The 23568-nt window shown below is 40.8% G+C and overlaps 1 protein-coding gene across 2 annotated transcripts in view; it reads right to left on the reverse strand.

Moving 5' to 3' along the window:
* Window positions 1-3964: 3964 nt before the first annotated feature.
* LOC308691505 (globoside alpha-1,3-N-acetylgalactosaminyltransferase 1-like) overlaps window positions 3965-23568 on the reverse strand; it is a 28194-nt gene continuing 8590 nt past the window's right edge. Inside the window, exons 1-7 of one of the 2 annotated variants that reach the window (XM_081366814.1) lie at window positions 17347-17444; window positions 15085-15114; window positions 14878-14913; window positions 14599-14643; window positions 14498-14530; window positions 5243-5377; window positions 3965-5094 (exon numbers count right to left, since the gene is read on the reverse strand). In XM_081366814.1, the coding sequence (XP_081222940.1) occupies window positions 4404-5094; window positions 5243-5377; window positions 14498-14530; window positions 14599-14643; window positions 14878-14900 (927 nt within the window). In that variant the 5' untranslated portion in view covers window positions 14901-14913; window positions 15085-15114; window positions 17347-17444 and the 3' untranslated portion in view covers window positions 3965-4403. Of the gene's footprint in view, window positions 5095-5242; window positions 5378-14497; window positions 14531-14598; window positions 14644-14877; window positions 14914-15084; window positions 15115-17346; window positions 17445-23568 lie in introns of those variants that run through there. The other variant, XM_081366813.1, reaches the window with a different exon arrangement.

The following is a 23568-nucleotide window of genomic DNA, read 5'->3' on the forward strand; positions in this document are numbered from 1 at the left end:
ATTAATTCTAATGGAAAAAAATAGCTCATAAAAAATTATATAATTAATGCAAAGTATCATAAAAAATTCAAAAAATTCTAAATAATAATCAGAAAACATTATAGAACAAAAATATATTTGATTGGTTATCCTGGGAAAAAGTAAAGTAAAATTTTAAGGCTTCGCCCGTTTTCGGGCGGGAGGAAGCTAAGTATGACTATTTTACGAAGAAGCCCAGAGGGTTAAAATGTCCACCTCCACTCCATTTATTATCCTAAATTAGATGCACATGTTTGAGGTCGTTAGCTGCATAAAGACACCTGTCCACCCCATACAATCAGTAAGAATCCAACTACTAACATGGCCAAGACCAAAGAGCTGTCCAAAGACACTAGAGACAAAATTGTACACCTCCACAAGGCTGGAAAGGGCTACGGGGAAATTGCCAAGCAGCTTGGTGAAAAAAGGTCCACTGTTGGAGCAATCATTAGAAAATGGAAGAAGCTAAACATGACTGTCAATCTCCTTCGGACTGGGGCTCCATGCAAGATCTCACCTCGTGGGGTCTCAATGATCTTAAGAAAGGTGAGAAATCAGCCCAGAACTACACGGGAGGAGCTGGTCAATGACCTGAAAAGAGCTGGGACCACCGTTTCCAAGGTTACTGTTGGTAGTACACTAAGACGTCATGGTTTGAAATCATGCATGGCACGGAAGGTTCCCCTGCTTAAACCAGCACATGTCAAGGCCCATCTTAAGTTTGCCAATGACCATTTGGATGATCCTGAGGAGTCATGGGAGAAAGTCATGTGGTCAGATGAGACCAAAATAGAACTTTTTGGTCATAATTCCACTAAACGTGTTTGGAGGAAGAAGAATGATGAGTACCATCCCAAGAACACCATCCCTACTGTGAAGCATGGGGGTGGTAGCATCATGCTTTGGGGGGGGTTTTCTGCACATGGGACAGGGCAACTGCACTGTATTAAGGAGAGGATGACCGGGGCCATGTATTGTGAGATTTTGGGGAACAACCTCAGTTAGAGCATTGAAGATGGGTCGAGGCTGGGTCTTCCAACATGACAATGACCCGAAGCACACAGCCAGGATAACCAAGGAGTGGCTCTATAAGAAGCATATCAAGGTTCTGGCGTGGCCTAGCCAGTCTCCAGACCTAAACCCAAAAGAGAATCTTTGGAGGGAGCTCAAACTCTGTGTTTCTCAGCGACAGCCCAGAAACCTGACTGATCTAGAGAAGATCTGTGTGGAGGAGTGGGCCAAAATCCCTCCTGCAGTGTGTGCAAACCTGGTGAAAAACTACAGGAAATGTTTGACCTCTGTAATTGCAAACAAAGGCTACTGTACCAAATATTAACATTGATTTTCTCAGGTGTTCAAATACTTATTTGCAGCTGTATCATACAAATAAATAGTTAAAAAATCATACATTGTGATTTCTGGAATTTTTTTTTTTAGATTATGTCTCTCACAGTGGACATGCACCTACGACGACAATTTCAGACCCCTCCATGATTTCTAAGTGGGAGAACTTGCAAAATAGCAGGGTGTTCAAATACTTATTTTCCTCACTGTATTTAGCCAATTGCCCCAGCTTCTGATCTTCGGGACTGACCACTTGTGTCGGAGACCTGGGTAAGGAATTCGAAGCAATATAGTTTTCCTGATCTAAGCGGGTAAAATATAAACAGAGTTTAATAGCCTAATCGGTAACACTTTATAATAACATTCAGTTGTAAGTCATTTATAAGTGATTAGTTAATGATTAACTAATCATTTAAAAAACATGACTAATCATTCATAAATTTTTAATAAATGATGTTACATTTTTTTTGTATGTTTTGCTCACATCAGGTGCACAGTGGTTAAAGACTCCATATGTTTCAGAGAAGACAGCTGTCTATACCCTCACCAGTCAGCACCTACACTGCAGTACACACTACAGTGTTCAACACCTGTTATAGATGTGTAAACGCATGAATAAATCATTTACAACACTTTCTGCATCCCCTAATCTAAAATGTAAACTATTCATCACTTGTAAATGTCTTACACTTCAGTTGTAGATTACCACTTCAAGAATCAAAAAGGCATAAGGTCTGCGAATGTTATCTACGAATGTATATGTAACACATTTACAAGTGATGAATAGTTTACACTTTAGATTAGGGGATGCAGAAAGTGTTGTAAATCATTTACAACACTTTCTGCATCCCCTAATCTAAAGTGTAAACTATTCATCACTTGTAAATGTGTTACATATACCTACAAATGATCTGTATGTGTATTCAAGGCATTTACAACACTTCTTGCACCCTCTAATTGCTACATATATACAAAAAAACAAACATTTATTAAACATTTATGAAACGCATATTCATGTTTTGTATATGACTAGTTAATCATTAACTAATCAATTGTAAATTACTTATAACTGAATCTACAAAACATACATACAGTAATTAACATATCACTTATTAATCATTTATGAATGCATAGTCATGTTTCGTAAATAATTAGTTAATCATTAACTAATCACATGTAAATGACTTGTAACGGAATTTACAAAACATACATAAAATGTTAGTATATCACTTGCTACTCATTTATGAATGTTCTGTAAATGACTAGTTCATCATTAACTAACCACTTATAAATAACTTACAACTGAACGTTAATATAAAGTGTTACCGAAACGAGCTATTGCATGTGAGAAAATATATTGTATTTAATCTTGTTGTGTTGCGTAAAAGGAAAGACAGTAACGCGCAGAGAAACCTTCCCCGTATTATTGGAGACCCCCATTGGACCAATAGACGGGCTTACAATGGCTTAAGTCAAACGGAGATCCACCCAGTGGTTTTACACCCACACCATAAGGTGACTAAATTTCTTATAAACCACTTTGATGAACGCCTTCTCCACCCAGGACCTGACAGGGTTTTCGCTGAACTCTGTCGCCACTACTGGATCCTGAAAGGCAGATAAGCAGTAAGGCAACATCAGAGATCAGGGGACCAATTTCCGAGGAGCTGAGACCGAGAGTAGGGAAGCCTTCAAAGAAATGGAACCTAAACTGCAAGAGTTGTTGGCTAGTCATCACCTTTAAAATGAATCCTCCTGCCGCACCACACTTCATGTTGGTTCTGTTCTGTTTACCCCAAGGGGGGGTTATTGCTGCTCTCTCTGCTCTTATCCATGCTAGGCTGCAGTTCTCACCCAGAACGGAACCATACCGCCAATCCAAACTGTATGGTAATTGTCAATTGTATTTGACGATAGTGGTCCTGAAAGAAATGAGAGTTATATACAGTGATTCATGTGTATATGGTCGCAGCTGTCAATTCTATGTGATGTTGGTTTATATATAAATAACGTGTCAGTTGTGAGTTGCTGTTTATGTTTGTGTAACTCAAAGTTATTACACTGATGTATCTTTTTATTCTGTTTATTCCAGAAAGACCACATTCAATACCTTATACATATAATAGAAAACTCAGTACAGCTGGATGATGCCAATGCATGTGAGCATTCAAATCTATAAAGAGTTTAACAATTCCCTGTCTCCTGTCACGCTTCGTACCGGAGCCTCGTAGTGGATGAGCATTCACCTACCCATATTTAACCCTACAGTCCCCAACAAGCACTCTTTAATGTGGCGCGAGAGATCACTGTAGCAGTTCAAGCGAAATGAAGCGCGAGTGAAAGTGATCATCCCTTCTTTAAGGCCCAATATATTGGTCCAATCTCGGTTCGCCAATACACGGGGAAGGTTATCATGTGTTCTGTCCTCACTCATGCAAAGTATTGGTTGGTTAAATTTGTAATACATTAATCATATGTATTTACTCGTTAATTCATCTGACTCCATAAATGAAAGGTTTTAATAACATCTGTGCCTCACTAAAAGTGAGCGAATGTATGACTATTCCTTTTAACCATTAAATGAACAATGTCAAAATCAGTTAGAATAATCACATGTAACAATTTATTATTTCAGATATCAGAGATCAATTCCACAATCAATTCAAATATCTAGAACATGGTTATACATTGGTTACACCAAATAATCTTACCCAGCTTGTACCTGAGATAGAGAGAGAGAAAGGGAAAGAAAGAGAGAGAGAGAGAGAGAGAGAGAGAGAGAGAGAGAGAGAGAGAGAGAGAGAAAGACCACCTATTCCATTCGTGTCCAGCAAATAAGAGACCAGAGAGAGGGAGAACACCTTCCTTTATCCTCTTGATACCAACATTATGCTCATAATTGTCTGTGCATGTCTGTGATTTTGGTGGCAGATGTCAACTTCCCTCATGTCACTATTGCTTGTGGAAAGACTTGAGATTCTCAATGTCTTTCGGTAAGACTTTGAGAACACAGCATGTCAGCTGAATGCTGGCATCAGCTGCTACACGTTTGGGCGAACTTCTGCATTGTTTTTAGCTACATGAGAGAAGCGAATTATTTTCACTTGGCCCACACCAGCATTGATGTCCCGCCACAGATATTCAGGAGAGAGAAGTTTACTGGGTTTGGTATAAAGGAAATACTTGTTCAAGTGAGACTCCTCGTGCCATATCGCCTCAATGGAGTTTGCAGCATCAATGTTCAGCTGCTCCCAGCAGGTTTTGGTGAGATGATGTACATCAGCCAATGAGCCACCAAATGCAGCAGCAGTGTAATAATAATCACCTTCCCCAGCTGGAATGAATGCTTTAGACTCTGGTCTACGCTCATATGAGAATTGATCTCTTGGATAATCAAAGAACCAAGGATGTATCACACCGACCAGACGCCCCAAAGACTCTGCCCCCCAGCGGCCATAGAACTTTGCATCCACGTCCAGGCAGAAAATATAGTCAGCTTCATTGGCCAATTCGTTCTTTATTAGTTTTTCTAGTATTTCCATCCTGCCCATACTTATGTCCTGCCATCTGTCCAAACTCGGAACCCTCCGAACTGTCAAATGATGATTTTCACCCATCTTTACTTCAGGAACTGCTCCTGGTTGATCCGTAAACAAGTAGTAATGCACTCGAAATCCAACAAAGTAATGCTCCTCCGCTGACTCCAGAAAATCTTTGAGGAAACGTGTGTATCTAACAAACAGACACAGTGAGATATATCATGGTTAGCTTATCACTTTATCCTTAACTCATTTCTATTTTCAAAAACAAAGAAAGAAATACAGAGGAGGGGATAGGAATGAGAAATATTGAAACATGAGAGGAATCATAAGGAGCTCACTTTCCCAAAGCGAAGACAGTGGTCGCTATGGTGAGATTATGTTGTTTGTAGACATAATCAATCAGTGTTGGGTCAAAGGTTCCTTCCCAAATGATTGGGGCTAACCATGGTGTCACAGAGACAACATCTGTCCGACTGTATTAAAAACACAAAACATACACAGCACTGTTAATGGAAAGCCATTTTAACATTTAATCTGTCATTCATATATCAACTATTCCAATTGTGACTGGTACGTATTTATTAGATACTAGTAGTTATTCATTAGGTACTAGTACTTATTTTTTAGATACTAGTACCTATTAAATAGATACTAGTACTTATTAATTAGATAATAGTACCTATTAAATAGATACTAGTTCCTATTAAATAGATACTAGTACTTATTAATTAGCTACTAGTATTTATTCAATAGATACTAGTACCAATATGGCAAGCCGTTTTAACATTAAGGGCCTCATTGTAATGATCTGAAACGCAAGTATCAAACGCGAAACGCAAGTAAATTTGTGGGCGGATCTCAGGCGCTGTTGCTATTATACCAGCGGGATAAATGACTCTTGCGCCCGGCGCAAATCTAAGACGGGTTGGTCTGAAGTAGCTACATTATTCATTGGTGTGGTTTGGGCGTAACATGCAATAAACCAATCAGAGCGTCATCTCACATTCCCTTTTAAAAGCAGGTGTGCTTGTTCCATGGCAGATTATAATGGCGGAATGCCTTGCCACTATTTGTCAAACAGGTTTCATCCGTCATAACTACAATTAGCCTGAATAATCTGGGTAAATGTGTAAGCTAGATTTATGCCTATTTTTTCACATCTTCATGGACAGCACAATGATTTGTTATGCATAACATAAGATGAGTAAAATAAAAACAGTTGTGACTAGTAAGATAAGAAATGTTACTAGTTACAATTAAAAAAGATACTAGTGTCTAATAAGTACTAGTACATAACGAATAACTACTAGTATCTATTAAAAAGTTACTAGTATTGAATGAATAGTAATTGTATACAATAAATAAGTACTAGCATCTAATGAAAACTTATTAGTAATATTTAAAAAGATACTAGTCAATATTGGAATAATTACTAGTCATAAATAATTAGATGATATCAAAACAGAATAGCTACTAGTACCTATTAATTTGCAGATATCTTCAACCTCATAAGGAACTAGTAAGAACATATTAAGAGATATCTTCTTTTAACAGATCATTACATAAACATGAGTATACTCTCAACCATCCAATCTGTTATGATGAGGCAGGAATGAAGCGGAGAGAGAATCCACATGCAAGCACTACTTTAATAAAGTAAACAGTTAATCCAGGGCAAACAATGGAACACAGAACTCAGGACAGGAACATGGAACATGGAACATGGAACATGGAACATGGAAACAGCTACAAGCAACAACAACCGACAAACAACAACTGAAGCACAGAGGTTTAAATACACAGGCAAACAAGCTAAACAAGATAGCAAGGGGGCGGGGCTAATAAAAAAAAACCTGGAGAGACTAATAAACAAGAAAAACTACAAAGGACTACAAAACATGGCACAGAACAGGAAATAACAAAAGTCCACACAAGACAAGGAGAACACAAGACAGGAATCATGACAATCAGAGTTCATATGGTAATGAAGGCTAAACTAAGGCTATAGAAGATGGATTTTTTGTATGTAACTGGCTTTGTTTGGTTTATCTAGCTAATTGGTTAGCATGAACACAAGGAAATATATTTGTTCAATATGACATTTATTGTTTTGAATGTACAGTAGGCTATAATAAAGACTTAACTGCCAATAATAAAATCCAAACAACAGTTAAGTAGATCCAAAAAAACGGTTCATACCCACCAGCCAAGCAACCACAATACCCAGAGATTGGGATTTTTGAAGAGCATTCATAATCAAAAATTTGAAATATTAATATGTGTCTGAGAATGAGAGTCAAGTCAAAATAAGAGTATATATGCAATATATTACATATGCCTATTCATTATATTTATTTCACTCTAATACCATTAAAAAGGTAGAATTATTATTAAATTGTTATTATAAAACGACCTTCTGCAATTCAGTTCGTTTCCTGTGTCATCTCTCTTATGTTGTTGGTTCATTAATATTCAACATATTATTTGCACACTGATTAAAATCTATTTTTTCTTAACAAGTTAGGTATAATTAAATACTAGTTATTACTGGAATAAGTACTAGCTTCTAATAAATAAGAACTAGTATCTGATGTATAAGTACTAGTATCTTTAAAAAGGTACTACCTAAAGAATAAACACTATCTAACGAATAGACACTAGTACCTAAAAAATAAGCACTAACTAATGAATAATTACTAGTACTTAATGGAATAGATATTCATACGTACCAAAAACTTTTAAGCTGGCTATTAAACCGCTTGTTAAAAAAACACAACTTGATCCTACAGAATTAGTCAATTACAGGCCGATCTCGAATCTACCTTTTCTGTCAAAGATACTAGAAAAGACATTGGGCCCTATTTTAACGATCTGAAACGCAAGTGTCAAGCGCAAAGCGCAAGTAACTTTGTGGGCGGGTCTTGGGCGCTGTTGCTATTTTCCCGGCGGGATAAATGACTCTTGCGCCCGACGCAAATCTAAAAGGGGTTGGTCTGAAGTAGCTTTATAATTCATAGGTGTGGTTTGGGCGTAACGTGAAATAAACCAATCAGAGAGTCATCTCACATTCCCTTTAAGAGCAGACGCGCTTTTTCCATAGCGGATTGCTATTGTAACGGCGGATTTGCCAGGCACGCGCCAGGAGCGGTTCACAGCCGAGGAGAGCAACGCTCTCATCACGGCCGTAAAAGAGAGAAGTTACATTGAAATGGAGAAACCCACCCAAATTAACTTCGGTTAAACAGGCGTATGATAATTTGGGTAAATATTTATGCTAGATGTATGCTTTTATAATAAATTGTCTATCTATCTATCTATCTATCTATTGTAATAATGTATGATTTGCAAAAATTAAAACTGCTGCTTCTGTGTAGATGAGAGAATCAAAGTGCGCGTTGTGCACACGCTACATTGATTATGGCCAAGCATGCACCCTTAAAATAGCATATGAATAACATGCCACTGACTTTAAACTATTTTTTCCTGGTTAGTGGCGCAATTGTTTTCTAAACCTGCAAAATAGCATGAGGGAACGTTTGGGCCGGAACACGCCCCCTCTTTGCGCTGAACCGCCCTGGGGAGCGCAAGTGTATTTCCTAACTTACCGACGTGCGTCTCTGGAGGGAAAAGTCCGCTCTGCGCGGGTAGAAAAATAGGAATGATACATGCGTCGGTGTACAAAGCCAATTGCGCTGGGTGCAAGATAGGGCCCAGTATCTTCACAACTATGTTCCTTTATAGAAAGAAATTATATCTGCGAGGATTTTCAATCAGGATTTAGACCATACCATAGTACTGAGACAGCTCTCATTAGAGTCACAAATGATTTGCTCTTATCATCCGATCGTGGTTGTATCTCTCTGTTAGTGTTACTCGATCTTAATGCTGCATTTGACACTATCGACCACAACATTCTTTTAAATAGACTCGAAAATTATGATGGCATTAGTGGAATTGCATTAGCATGGTTTAAATCATAGTTATCTTACCGTTATCAGTTTGTAGCAGTAAATGAAGAGATGTCTTATCGATCAAAAGTTCAGTATGGAGTACCACAAGGCTCAGTACTAGGACCGTTGCTGTTCACTCTGTACATGCTATACCCTTGGGAGATATCTTTAGGAAGCATGGCATTAGTTTTCACTGTTATGCTGATGATACGCTGCTCTATATTTCTTCACACTCTGACGAAACTTTCCAATTCACAAAATTAACTGAATTCATAGCTGATATTAAAAATTGGATGACTAGCAACTTCCTACTACTTAATTCTGAAAAAAACAGAGATTCTAATTATTGGACAAAAAATGTCCTCACGTAATATTCTAGAATACTGTCTAACACTTGATGGCTGCTCTGTCAAGTCTTCGTCGTCAGTTAGGAACCTGGGTGTGCTCTATGATACCAATCTTTCATTTGAAAGTCACGTGTCTAGCATCTGTAAAAACGCATTCTATCATCTTAAAAATAGATCTAAATTACGTCATATGCTCTCAATAAAAAAATGCAGAACAATCAGTCAATGTGTTTATGACATCAAGGCTAGATTATTGTAATGCTATTATGGGTGGTTGCCCTGCACGCTTAATAAACAAACTACAGCTGGTCCAAAATGCAGCAGCTAGAGTTCTTACCAGAACCAGGAAGTATGACCATATTAGCCCTGTTCTGTCAACACTGCATTGGCTCCCTATTAAACATCGTATACATTTTTAAATATTGCTAATCACTTACAAAGCACTAAATAGTTTAGGTCCCCAGTACTTGAGCGAGCTTTTAACGCATTATAGTCCTTCACGTCTATTGCGATCTCAAAATTCCGGCCAGTTGATAATAACTAGAATATTAAAATTCACTGCTGGGGGTAGATCCTTTTCCTATTTAGCACCAAAACTTTGGAACAATCTTCCTAACATTGTCCGGGAAGCAGACACACTCTGTCAGTTCAAATCTAGACTAAAAACACATCTCTATGACCTAGCATACACATAACACATTATAGACTTCTATAATTCAATTTTAGGCTGCACACGATGACAACGCAGTCCTGAGGTGTCAACCAGTCCCTCCCTGTTTACTGAAGTCAGCTAGATCCAGGCAGTATCAGATCAGATGGTGGACCTGCACCTGGACCCATCCATGACGCATCCCTGAAGTGCCAGCCTCATCAGCCCTGTGAAGGCCTCATCGACACAACCAATTTCACTTCTGACCTGCAATTCTGCCTGGATCATAATTGTTGCGGCGATCTGCCTGGAGGCGTGTCTGCGTGCGGGTGCATGTGACAGCGGTCCTACATGCGCGTAAAAGCCTGGTTTAAGCCCAATTTATACTTCTGCGTCGAACTTACGCCATAGCTACGTCGTAGGCTGTGTGTAGCGCGCGTACCCTTCGGCGTACCCTGACGTGCACCTCTCCAAAAACGTAACAACGCGTCAACTTTGCGTGGGCGCAAGCGCTGTGATTGGTCTGCTAGGAGCGCTCCCTCGGGTTTCACATGCTCCCTCTGCGCGCTTCAACGCGGACAACGACGCAGAAGTATAAATGAAAAACAACGCGTTGCGTACAGCATAGAGGCTCCGGCGTAGGTCCGACGCAGAAGTATAAATCAGCCTTTATACTCGACACGTCCGCACGAGCGCGAAGGTGCGTGCGGCAAAAATTATGTCATTGCGGTGTGGGCGGTCGTGCGCGTTGGGTTCGCAAGACCCAATTTCGTCTGCCGGTGTGCGCGACATTTTTTGTAACAACACACGCGGTGCCGCATCCGAAGATGAACGACTTCGAGCCGAATCTGGCCGAGCTCGAACTTCTCACCACACCGGCACCCAGTTTGCACGTCTAAATGAGTTGCTTACATTTAAAAAACGAGCACACAGCATAAAAAGTATTTTTAATGAACATAAAGGGTCCATGTTTAATAAAAATGTTCACGAAACTTAATGAAATGTTTAGTGAAATTAGAAAATATGTAAGAGATCGTTAATTTAGTTATGTTGTATACACATTCTCATATCCATATATTTTGTTTTATTGTCACGAGTAATAATCTCAGGGTTTACTGAGTTTTACACGATTCTTTTTGTAGTGTGGTATTGGTGGTGGTGTACTAAAATAAACATTGTCACGTGTGTATAGCTTTCTTCTTCTCACTGCTGATTCCTGATGGTTTACTTTAGATGACAATTACTTGAGTCGCCCCCTGTCGTTTCAAAGAATAGTACAACAGCGAGCGCGTCAAGTATAAATGCCTCGTCCGTTTGGGGAGGTGCGCGCAGAACAGCAGCTGCTGTATTTATTCCTAAGTTTCAAATTAGTATCAAGAAAAGAATAACTGATCATATCTCAGTATTTGCAGCAGAATTAGTTGCCATGATGGTTGCACTTCATTGGGTAGAGGATGTAAAACCGAGATTAGTAGCTATATGTTCTGATTCGTTTGCAGCAATCACAAGCCTCGTAAGTGGAAATAAAGTATCAAGGCAAGACATTATATATGAAATACTTGCAAGTTTGTTAAGAATAAGTAGTGTAAGCTTAATAGTGTTTGTGTGGGTTCCTGCTCATGTGGGATTGGAGGCCAATGAAGTGGTAGATAGACTAGCAAAGCAAGCAGTAAAACATAATGAGATAAATGTGCAAGTGACGTTAAGCAAAAATGACGTTAAAAGTAAAATAAAAGAATTCATAAACAATAAATGGCAAGAACTATGGAATAAGGAGGTCAAGGGAAGACAGTTGTATAGTATTCAGAAGCAAGTAGGAAACGGAAGAAGTGTTTTTGGGAATAGGAAAGAGGATACGATTGTTTCTCGTATTAGAATAGGGCACACACGATTAAATCATTCCTTGTTTAAGATAGGAAAACATGATACGGGAAAATGTAATTATTGTGATCAGGCAGAAACAATAGAACATGTTTTAATAAAATGTTTAAAATATGGAAAAGAAAGGTTAGTACTTAAGAGGAAAGTAAGAAAATTGGGTGTGGTAGTATTCAGTATGGAAAGTCTATTGGGAAAGCAAGTAGAACAAGTACAAATATATAGTGAGATAATGAAGTATCTTAAAGCAATAGGAGTAGGTTGGAGAATTTGAAGTATTGAAGTTTTTTTTTTTTTTTTTTTTTTTGTTATTAGTGCTTCACACTCCAGTCCAGTTGGTGGCGGTAATGCACCGGAAGTTGGTTTGCCAACCGCCATAAAACACCAAATGAAGAAGAAGAAGAAGAAGAGGTGCGCGCAGTCAGCGGAGACTTTGACGCACCCGCAAAGCATTCCGGGAAGGCGGCGCTTCATTTGGAAAAATGCTGCGCGTCAAAAAGCTGGCCGATGCCCATCTTTATGCAAAGGAATTCCGTTAAACGCGACGCGTCTATCCAATAGAAGTAGAGCATATGGAGACGGAGGGAAGTATCTCACAGGTCCTCAGTTCTAATACGCTACATGTCCCGCTCTGTCAAACCCACGGCCATAGCGGTAAACGGCCATCAACGTACCAATGTGGGGAGGCGTCGCGACACCACGCGACAGTCGTGTCGCAAAAGTGGATCAGCGCCGTTACAGCGAGCGTGCAGCTCCGCAGAGCGCCTCAGCAGGTGAGCGAAATTAGATTAATTAGCAGCACACCTCAGAAACCTTCAGACAATAGAAGCGGCGCGAGTTTGTTCAGGTTTGCAACGCAGCTAAGAGCAGCAGAAGAATGAAGAAATCGCTAAAGAATCACGGAATTAAAACTCATGGGAAAAGGAAAAGATCAGAAGGGTTAGCAGTAAGCTCACATCTCTTTACTGGACTCTGGAGACTGTTTAAATGTGATCGCTGGCTACGTAGTAGTCTGTATGGGCAAGCGAAATGTATGGTCTGTTGATAGAGATGCATTGTTAATTGCACTATTAATAGATTGAAGCTAAAACATTTCTGTACATTGGGTAAACTTAGTAGTTGCCATTACAATTGGCTAAAGTCTTTGTTTAGTTATTATAAGCTGTTGAAACTAATAAACCTTGGTCCAAGATGTTTCCTTGATGAAGTATATAAGGATTAGTAAGAGTCTAGTGAATTTTGCTTCATTGAAATACAAGGGGAAAATGTTCAGCTTTGTACAAAGAGACTTAACCATTTCTGAACAGAAGTAATCTTATGCTAATCTACAGTAAAATCTGGAATGCTTGATTTTATTTAGGTTGAAATTATGAATGAAATATGTCATATATAAATTCTGTATAGAACGATCTAGGTTAAACAAAGAATAACAGATTCATTTAAAAGTAAATGGGTCTAAAAGTAGAGCTGGCTTTCTGGTTATTCAATGCCTGATTTACACTGTTTACCTGGGTTGATAAATAATGAAGTAATGGTTAATCTATGTGTAAAATATATTTACCCTTTGCCTGATGTAATTTGTTGTGCTTTATTGTATTTGATGGGAAATATTGAACTTTAATTTGTTTTATTTGTTGTATGTTTAAAGGTTTTTCACCTTCCTTGTTTACTGGTCAAATTACTTGAAGAACGAGTGAAATCCTGAGTCTGGTCGAGTCCTTCCCTTTTCAAGTGTGGGAAGCTATGATGTTTTAAATACACTTGACAATAATCATACACTGTTCGCTCGTTGGCCAGAGGAGAACTGGCCCCCGACTTAGCCTGGGTTCTCCCAAGGTTTTTTTCTCCATTCTGTCACCTGATGGAGTTTTGCTTCCTTGCCACTGTTGCCTTGGCTTTTGGCTTGCTTAGTTGGGGACATTTATTCAACAATATTATTGATCTGCCTTACTTAGGGTGGACGATGATGCAATTTTCTTCTAGAAACAAACTTTGTTGTATTATTTTCATGTTATCACTGTGAAGCTACTTTGATGCAATCTGTATTGTAAAAAGCACTATATAAATAAAGGTGACTTGGCTTGACTTGATTTAATGGAATAGATATCTAAAAAATAAGTACTAGTAGCATGAAAATAGATACTAGTAGGTTTTAAGGATTAAATGTTAAAGGAGAACTCGGCAACTCTAGCGAACTCTAGTCACTTCTTCGCTGATTTTCCCTTTTGTTGTCGCATGTTTTCCCCACGAGCTCCCCCTACAGCTGTGGGGGGGGCGTATATTTCACAACACGGTCGTAAAAAACGCGGGGCGGCCTCCTCCCCCTCTCTACCGCTGCTCATGTGCTTTTGTTTTGATCGGAGCAAGCCAACTGTATCGTGTGGAGCTATGTCTACCGAGGTGGGTAATCTGGTAATACATCATACATGCGTGTGTGTTTATGTTGAATTGCCGTAAAGCGATTCGTGTTTCACGCTCGTTCTCGTTCTCGTTCTCGCTTCTCACGAGACTTCCAATTTCTATTTTGCCGGGATGGTAGTCCCCAAGTTGCAAGGTTGGTTTTCCGCCTGGGAACGCTGGGGGGAGTGGGGAAAGTCACCAATATCACCAGAACAGGTTGTTTAACCATCCAAATGATTTCTAGACAGTTTTATTAAGTTAAAAAAGTTACCAAGTTCTCCTTTAAAAGGGCTTGCCATACATTGTTATCATTCCATTCATGGGTGGAAATGGGCAAACACAAGTTAATACTAAAAATATAATACTCACCCTACCAAGGTGCTGGGTTGGTTGTACAGAAACCTGTAAAAAAAAAAACCTGTAAAACCTGTATAATCAGAGCAGAGCATATGAAATAAAGTTTTACAGACCCCGGAGATGAGCGCAATCCAAAGTTCTCAAGCTTCTCTTCTGACCTGATAATAACAGAATCAATCTCTTACTCATTTGAATTATGATGGTGTGCGTTTTGGTGTATATGTTACCGGCAAAGTGTGAAATCCCGTTATTGTATAGAATGTCTGATGGTTTTTGGCAAAAATACATTACCTAATTCTATACATTACCTAGGCATTCTATAGAATGCCGGATTACACACTTTGCCGGTAACATATACATTACGTAAATGTATACATTACATCATTACTTACTTTCTGAAGACTTGTTTTATCATCTGTTGTGTGCAACTGAAAACAGTAAAAAAAATAAGAAAAAAAAAGAATTATATATAAAATGTGTATATATACAAATATATAAGATGTATATATATCGCTAGCAAAGCAATCTTCCTAAATCAAGAGTACAGCACATCTGCATCTGCTCTGTTTTTGTAGTGGATATGTTTGTACTAAACTCACCTGTTCTGGTTGGTGCTTATGTAAATGAATCTGTGAAAAAAGACATTACTTCATGAGGAGAGAAATATATTTAATTTAAAGAAGACATGATTAAAAATGTGCGCATACATGGTGCTGGTTCATGTTTAGAGCATGTTGTTACATTACATACTATTGTTGGGTCAATTACATGACGTGCATATTTTTGTGTCCAAGTGCATTATTTCCTTTTAAAATAATTTGATAAATTCATGACATATATCACTTTATTCTATAAAACCTGTTTAGTTTAAATTCATCTTTACTACATTTAAATAATAAATATTATTTCATGTTTTGTGATCTTTAACCCCCAAAATATCAGGCGGTGCAACTGTCCAAACAAATGAACAGAATAAGAAAACTATTTAAATGTTGTCTTGATAATAAAAATTATAAACTAAATACTATGCCATCATTTTAGGTTTGAAACCTTTCATATAAACAAATTTGATAAATATCAGTAGTTTTAAAGCTGTTAAGATAATTGAAAAACTGTTGTCCAGCAATTAGTATATTCTCAAATCTCAGGGTTGTACAACTGCAAACATTGCTCTTTTATTATGAATTGACAAGGTAATAACAGTAAACATGATAATGCATCATCCAGAGGACCCCAACTGATCCTTGAGAAAGAGTGAAAAGGTTTGTAGATCTCTCTCAAATACTGGTAAAAATGGCTTATTTCCAGAGTTGGTTCACTTTCTATGTCCGGTGGAACAACTAACTATTTGGTTGTACCGCCTGACATAAAAACAGTCAAAAAACTTTATTAAAAATTATTAACTTCATTAAAACGTTATTTAACAACTGAAATTTGCTCACACTTGAACACATTGTTCATGGCTCAAAAATTGCATTACATCAGTTTTGAAAAGATAAAAAAAAAAACATTATTTTTTTTTAAGCTTTATTTGTTAATGACCCTGTTACAGTCATATTTTCCCTGCATACATCTGACAGCATCGTGAAGAAAATGAAGCAACACTTTTGTGCTACTGTGCTGAGGAAACATTCACGTACAGGTATACCTTTTCAGCTGTTTTAGTATTTAAGTGTCCAAACACATGCAGGCAGAGGTGAAGGAACAGCACTGAAATGGTCTTTTGTAACGTTTGAATTATCCGCTTTAATGCGACCTCATGCGTATCACAGCGCAGTGATTGGGTCAAGAGTTAATTCTTATGAATAATGCAGAGAAATGCTGAGAAACTACTGATGTAAATTCGTAGGCTACAGCCAATCACCACTCCGAATAATGTACCTCTCTTTCGTGAAGTTGGTTTCTTTGCTTTTTAAACCAGAAGAACGAAATAGCTTATTTTTTAATTTTTTTTTACAAAAAATAACCAATTTTCCCTTAATAATAAATATAATTAATGCTGTCGTTGTTTTCAATTATGTGCAATCATTTCTGTTAACATCTCAAATGTGTTTTAGGGTTTCATGATGCGTTTTCATATTTTCCTTTTTCTTTAGTGTGTTATGTAGCTGTCTGTGAATGTATAAGATCTGCAAAGTAACAAAGCTTAAAGTCTCCCGCAAAAAGATTTAGATCCAGACCTAGCTAAATTGCCTAAATCGAATTTTCCCTCACCGACCTACTTCACTAGGTGTAAATATTTGCATAATGCCATCCAAATATGCATATGCAAAGAAAGAAGGCGTGGCTTCAGTTATCGAAGTAGTGTTGTCGCCACCATGTCGTGAGACGCTGTGTGTTTCTATGTGAAAGCAAAAGCAGCACTTTATTTGGCCTTCAGTACAAACTGTAGCCTTCAGCCAAACCTGAACTAGCAGTTAGAGAGAACTCACAAGATTTTTCAGGACAGTCTTGCACACTTAGGCTATTTCCTGTTGCGTACACGCACTCTCAAGTGGCCAAGACCGTGGCTATTTGGAAAGGCCCAAAGAGTTGAGGCCCAAAGATCTACATGACACATACTGACCATTAATACATTTATTTATTAAGCAAATATGAGCACAATTAGGCTTCAGTTTATTGCAGAAGTTTGCATTTTCGATGTGTGTGTGCAACTGTGCATGGCTGCTTGCTCGCTTCTCATAGTCATGTGACGAGCTTGTGAGTATCGACCCTTTTTGTGTGTCATCTGGATGAAAACTGACAAAGAAATGAAGCTCTAGCATAAGTTCTGCCGGGAAGACTCAATTGTTACGTCACTTATTACCTTCTCATCTATCCAATCATATTCCTACTTGTGGTATAAAAAGATTGGTGCTTACACACGTCTGAGTTTTCAGATGCTGACGCTTCAATTCACCTCCATCCTCCCCTCCACCACCAAGATGGGTATTTCCCTCCATTCCCCCCCCAACACCACCAGGATGGTCTCTTCCCTCCATCCACCCCACCACCACCAGGATGGTCCCTTCCTATACCTTGCAGGGGGTCGGCTGCGCCCCTGCCTTCATCTTCAGGCAGGATATGCAGATCCGGACCCTCGGATTGCAAGCTACGGACGGGGCCTACGCCAAAGAACTTGATTGCTTGTTGGGCTGTTAATAAATGTTAATTGTTATAGTATTTATTCTCCCGAGGCTTTCTGGTAGAACTGTCTGTACAGGTTGAACTAGCTAAGCAAGTTAAGAGGGTCACACCCTTCAGCAAAACTAAACATTTCCATTTGTGTATGTCAGACATGTTTGTTTCCTAACCTATAACACAAATTCCATTCTCCTCTGTTTATTTTTTTTAAAGCTAAAGGACAAATTACTTGTTGTTTGCTGTCTTTTGGACACATGTCAACCTGTGTCACGACAGCTATACACTAATAAAACAATGTTGTTAGACCAAAAAAAATAAAAAAAAAAAAAAAAAAATCCCTGACAGGTAAAAGAAAACCCACTCATTATTAGAGTTGTCAAAAATTGGTCACAGATCAGAACATTCAGAAGGTCTCTCAAGTACAATCAGAGCTTGCCTATCCTATCCACAATGCGTTTATATGCACGTTCTGGCTGACTTTTCCATTAGTTGACATGACATGGTTAGACTCAGATGGTAATAACATATATTAAGTTGGGTGTCCACCTTAGAGATAATACCCATAGCCTATTTATAATGAAATAATAATATTTAAAAATCTGATATTAAAATAATAAAATATTTTTTGTTACTACTGTGAATCTATATTTAATTATTATGGGATCTCCATCAATGCTTTCATAATCTTTACTTTTTAAAATTATGTCATCAAAATATTCAAAATTAATAATTTTTATATTAACATATTTTATTACAGTATATTTATTTGACAAAAAAGTACATACTGTCAGGGTTCTGCCCTGGCAGTGTTGTCTGTGTTGTCTCTGTTCAATGTATCTATGTTTATGTTGTGCTTAAACACATGGCTGTGTCTTTGTTTGGGTTGCCATGTGCTCCTTTGTCCCTTCCTCCTTGTTTCCCGTACCACGCCCCCTTGTTTAGTTGAGTCCGTGTTTGAGTGTTAGCACCTGTCTCCTCGTTAAGTCCTTGTTTGTCTGAGTGTGCTCACCTGTTCCTCATGTTCTTAGCTCCCTTTATATGTTTGCTCTTTCCCTCTTGTATTTGCCAGTTCGTTAAATGTTGTACTTCAGAGTACTACTGTGTCTCAGTATCGTTCCTCTTAAGTCGTTAGTGTTTTGTTGTAGAAGTTTGTTAGTGCTCTGGTTACTGCCATTGGCTCTGTCTTGTTTCCCTGTTCCAGTCTTGTTCCAGTCCTGTCCAAGTCCTGTCCAGCAAGCAGCCCTGTTCTGAGCCAGAGATACCCGAGCGCCAAGCTGTAAGAAGTTCCTGTCTGGCTTTAGCTGGTTACCTCTGGTCTCTCTCTGTTCTGCCATATCTACACTCCAGCCTACGGACACCTCATTACATCTGCTGCTCTGCTGTTGTCATTGTCTCATCTCTACCTATTGTTTGGATTGCTACCTTCTCCCACCTCGTCGTGTCATCTGTTTGTCAATAAAGATGTTAATTGTCATCCTGCATTTGACTCCTCCTTCACAGATCCATAACAGAACGAACTGGCCAATACAGGACTCAGCAGGATGAGCATCAAGTTCCTGCCACCCGCCAACATGCAAGAGAGAATGGCTCGTCATTGTAGTCTCACCGCTCTTCGCCAGGATGGCTTAGGAGTTGGGGTCTTTGCCCAGATGTTTTGGACCTGGTCTAGGGGGCTAGATTATAATGATGCAGCTCTCAAGGATATCTTTAACTCCTGCCTGGATGACCCCTTGCCTGCATGGGAGATGGATTCTCTCCGTGTTCTGGATTTCTGGGGTTTCGTTAGTTACCTTGGTAATCGCAGTAAGTGGGGAATGCCGCCAAGCCCACCTGCATCTGCCTTCAACTTTCCCCACCTGTCTCGTCACATTTATGATCCTCCTTTGGCTTCTACGAGAAGACTGAGATCCAGACGGAATAGGGCAGTCCAGTTCACCACATCAACCTCAGAGCCAGTCAAACCAACCCCCACCACTTCTCAGAAATCCAGGTCAGTCCCAATCACTTCAAGATCTGACTCACTATCTGTTATTCAAGACACAGCTAAGTCAACTGCTGTCATCTCTCAGTCAACTATGCCAATTACTTCAAGATCTGACTCACTATCTGTTATTCAAGCTACAGCCAAATCAACTGCTGTCGTCTCTCAGACAGGTATGCCAGTTCCAGTCACTTCAAGATTTGAGGTACCATCTGTTATTCAAGACAGTCAAATCTACTGCTATCACCTCTCAGACAATAACGCCAGCCCCAGTCACTCCAAGATCGGAGTCACGGTCCGTTATTCAAGACACTGTCAGATCCACCGTAGTCATCTCTCAGAGAATTGTCACTCCCGGTCACTTCAATATCTGAGTCTCCATCTGTTCTTCATGACACAGCCAAGTCAACCGATGTCTTCCCTCAGTCAATTACGCCTGTTCCAGTCATCTCTGAGTCTGTCGACTTAACCTCTGTTTTCCCTGTTACTAACGAGAACTATCCTGTCTCTTCAGAGCCTGCTCAATCTGTTTCAGTCAGTGCTGATTCTATGAGGGTTACCGCTTCTCCGCCTGGGTTGGCCGAGTTGGCTACAGATACTACAGAAAGAGCCCAGCAAGCAGTATCAGCTCGTCGCAAGAGAAAGAGAAGGGTACGTGCTGAACAGTCTACATTTCTCCATTCCCAAGCCCCAGATCCAGTGGTTTCTGAGGTGTCAAGCCAAGTGAGTTCTATTCCCATGCCGTTGATAAGTGATGTCATTCCCACAGAGACAACCTCTACCAGTCCTGTTATGTTTACTGATCCCAGTCCCAAGATGCCTATTGTCATTGCTGCAGAGGCTTTATCTGAACTTCTAACTAGTCTTGTCAAGATCCTAGAGATGCCTGTTAATCCTGTCTTGTCCACTAGTTCCAAGCCTGCTATTAAGAGGGCGTTAACTGAGCCCACTGCTGTTAATGAGCGGGCGTTTCCCGAGCCCGCTGCTGCTATAGAGAGGGCGTTTCCCGAGCCCCCTGCTGCTATAGAGAGGGCGTTTCCCGAGCCCGCTACTGCTATAGAGAGGGCGTTTCCCGAGGCCGCTGCTGCTACAGAGAGGGCGTTTCCCGAGCCCGCTGCAGTTACAGAGAGGGCGTTTCCCGGGCCCGCTGCTGCTACAGAGAGGGCATTTCCCGGGCCCGCTGCTGCTACAGAGAGGGCATTTCCCGAGCCCGCTGCTGCTACAGAGAGGGCGTTTCCCGAGCCCGCTGCTGCTACAGAGAGGGCGTTTCCCGAGCCCGCTGCTGCTACAGAGAGGGCATTTCCCGGGCCCGCTGCTGCTACAGAGAGGGCATTTCCCGAGCCCGCTGCTGCTACAGAGAGGGCGTTTCCCGAGCCCGCTGCTGCTACAGAGAGGGCGTTTCCCGAGCCCGCTGCTGCTACAGAGAGGGCGTTTCCCGGGCCCGCTGCTACAGAGAGGGCGTTTCCCGGGCCCGCTGCTGCTACAGAGAGGGCGTTTCCCGGGCCCGCTGCTGCTACAGAGAGAGCGTTTCCCGAGCCCGCTGCTGCTACAGAGAGGGCGTTTCCCGAGCCCCCTGCTGCTACAGAGAGGGCGTTTCCCGAGCCCGCTGCTGCTACAGAGAGGGCGTTTCCTGAGCCCGCTGATGCATCTGAAAGCGCTGTCCCAGAGTCCGCAGATGCTACTGAAAGCACTGTCCCAGAGTCCGCTGATGTGACAGAAAGCGCTGTCCCAGAGTCCGCTGATGCAACTGAAAGCGCTGTCCCATTGCCCGCTGCTGCTACAGAGAGGTGCTGTCCCAAAGCCCGCTGATGCTACAGAAGGTGCTGTCCCTGACCCTGCTGGTGCTACAAGAAGCACTGTTTCCAAGCCAGCTGCTCCAGAGTGCACAACCCGGGAGGGTGTCCCCGTGCACGTCTGCATAGCCCAGGAAGGTGTCCCCGTGCACGTCTGCACAGCCCAGGAGGGCGTCCCCGAGTCAGTCCCCGTGCATGTCTGCACAGCCCAGGAGGGCGTCCCAGAGTCAGTCCCCGTGCATGTCTGCACAGCCCAGGAGGGCGTCCCCGAGTCAGTCCCCTTACCTGTTTCCAAGACTTTCCCCGATCCTACCAGCCCTGTCTTTGCCCCCAGGTCTGTCAAGCCCCCTTGGAAGCCCAGACCAGCTAGGCCAGTTCCTGGTCCCCAAAGAGCCCCATATCAAGTTCCCATTCCACCCTCTGTGTTTCCTGGTTATAAGCCAGTATCCCCTTTTTCAGCTCCTAATCTTTTCCCCGGGTCTGTTCCCACCTGCCATTTGCCACCTTTTGTGTTCCCTGGTCAGTTTGGTCCTTCCATGTCTACGCCCTACCCTCCCCCCCAGTTGTTCTCTCCATGGTCTCTGCCTGTTTTGGACGCCTGGAGGTTTTTTTAGAGGGGGGGTACTGTCAGGGTTCTGCCCTGGCAGTGTTGTCTGTGTTGTCTCTGTTCAATGTATCTATGTTTATGTTGTGCTTAAACACATGGCTGGGTCTTTGTTTGTGTTTGCCATGTGCTCCTTTGTCCCTTCCTCCTTGTTTCCCGTACCACGCCCCCTTGTTTAGTTGAGTCCGTGTTTGAGTGTTAGCACCTGTCTCCTCGTTAAGTCCTTGTTTGTCTGAGTGTGCTCACCTGTTCCTCATGTTCTTAGCTCCCTTTATATGTTTGCTCTTTCCCTCTTGTATTTGCCAGTTCGTTAAATGTTGTACTTCAGAGTACCACTGTGTCTCAGTATCGTTCCTCTTAAGTCGTTAGTGTTTTTGTTGTAGAAGTTTGTTAGTGCTCTGGTTACTGCCATTGGCTCTGTCTTGTTTCCCTGTTCCAGTCTTGTTCCAGTCCAGCAAGCAGCCCTGTTCTGAGCCTGAGATACCCGAGCGCCAAGCTGTAAGAAGTTCCTGTCTGGCTTTAGCTGGTTACCTCTGGTCTCTCTCTGTTCTGCCATATCTACACTCCAGCCTACGGACACCTCATTACATCTGCTGCTCTGCTGTTGTCATTGTCTCATCTCTACCTATTGTTTGGATTGCTACCTTCTCCCACCTCGTCGTGTCATCTGTTTGTCAATAATGCTGTTAATTATCATCCTGCATTTGAGTCCTCCTTCACAGATCCATAACACATACCTTACTATAAAGTGACTGTTTTGAACAAGTATTAACTTAGACATTATTAAAAACTTTTTTATCTAAAGTATTTGAATCAATACTGTGTGCCTTTTGCCCCATGCTGGTGAGCCTTTTACTGCGTGTGTGGGGTAAAAGGCCCCCTTCGCCACCTATACATTTATAAGATTTTGTGATTTATTTTCACACAAAGTTTGTTGCTCCATAAATGTTCAATACAAACATATATATATTTTTCTGCAGTCATGCACTTAGGGAGGAGTGAAAGCAAAAGTTTTCCCTATTGCACCCAACGTGACAGGAACTGCCATGAATAGCCGGATGTAGCTGTAAAAGCAATTTTTATCTCACTTGGAAAAACAGCATCACAGGTGTAAGACAACACTCAAAAGGCAAAATTGTAATATAGAAGAAAAGGCTTTATTCTTTGAGGAATCTTTTCGCAACCGCAGCCACCCAGATGTGAAACAGAAAGCCTACTGACATAATAAAACTGAGACATTTTATACAGGTTTCTGACATTCTTGACTCCTCCTTTCCCAGTCTCTGTAAATTTCCTTAAAGACATCTAGTATGGACTGGTTCTACCCCCCCCCCCCTGGGCAGGTCATGCTGTTCTTTGTCCCTGAGAAGCCAAAAGGCCTTCATTTACAATCTAAATGACCTCCTGCTTTCCTCAGGAGGGGGCCTGGGACCCTACTATATGACATCCTGTATTCTTCGACTAAGATTCTTTCTCGTGCCTAGGTGTTTGTTATCTCCCCGGGCTATCTGGTTTATTACATCTGCTCTTTCCTACCCCCAATTCAGCTGTTAGAAATGCTTTTACACACACTCAAATGAAA

This window comes from Scardinius erythrophthalmus (assembly GCF_964197995.2).
Source record: "Scardinius erythrophthalmus genome assembly, chromosome: 5".
Lineage (NCBI taxonomy): Eukaryota > Metazoa > Chordata > Actinopteri > Cypriniformes > Leuciscidae > Scardinius > Scardinius erythrophthalmus.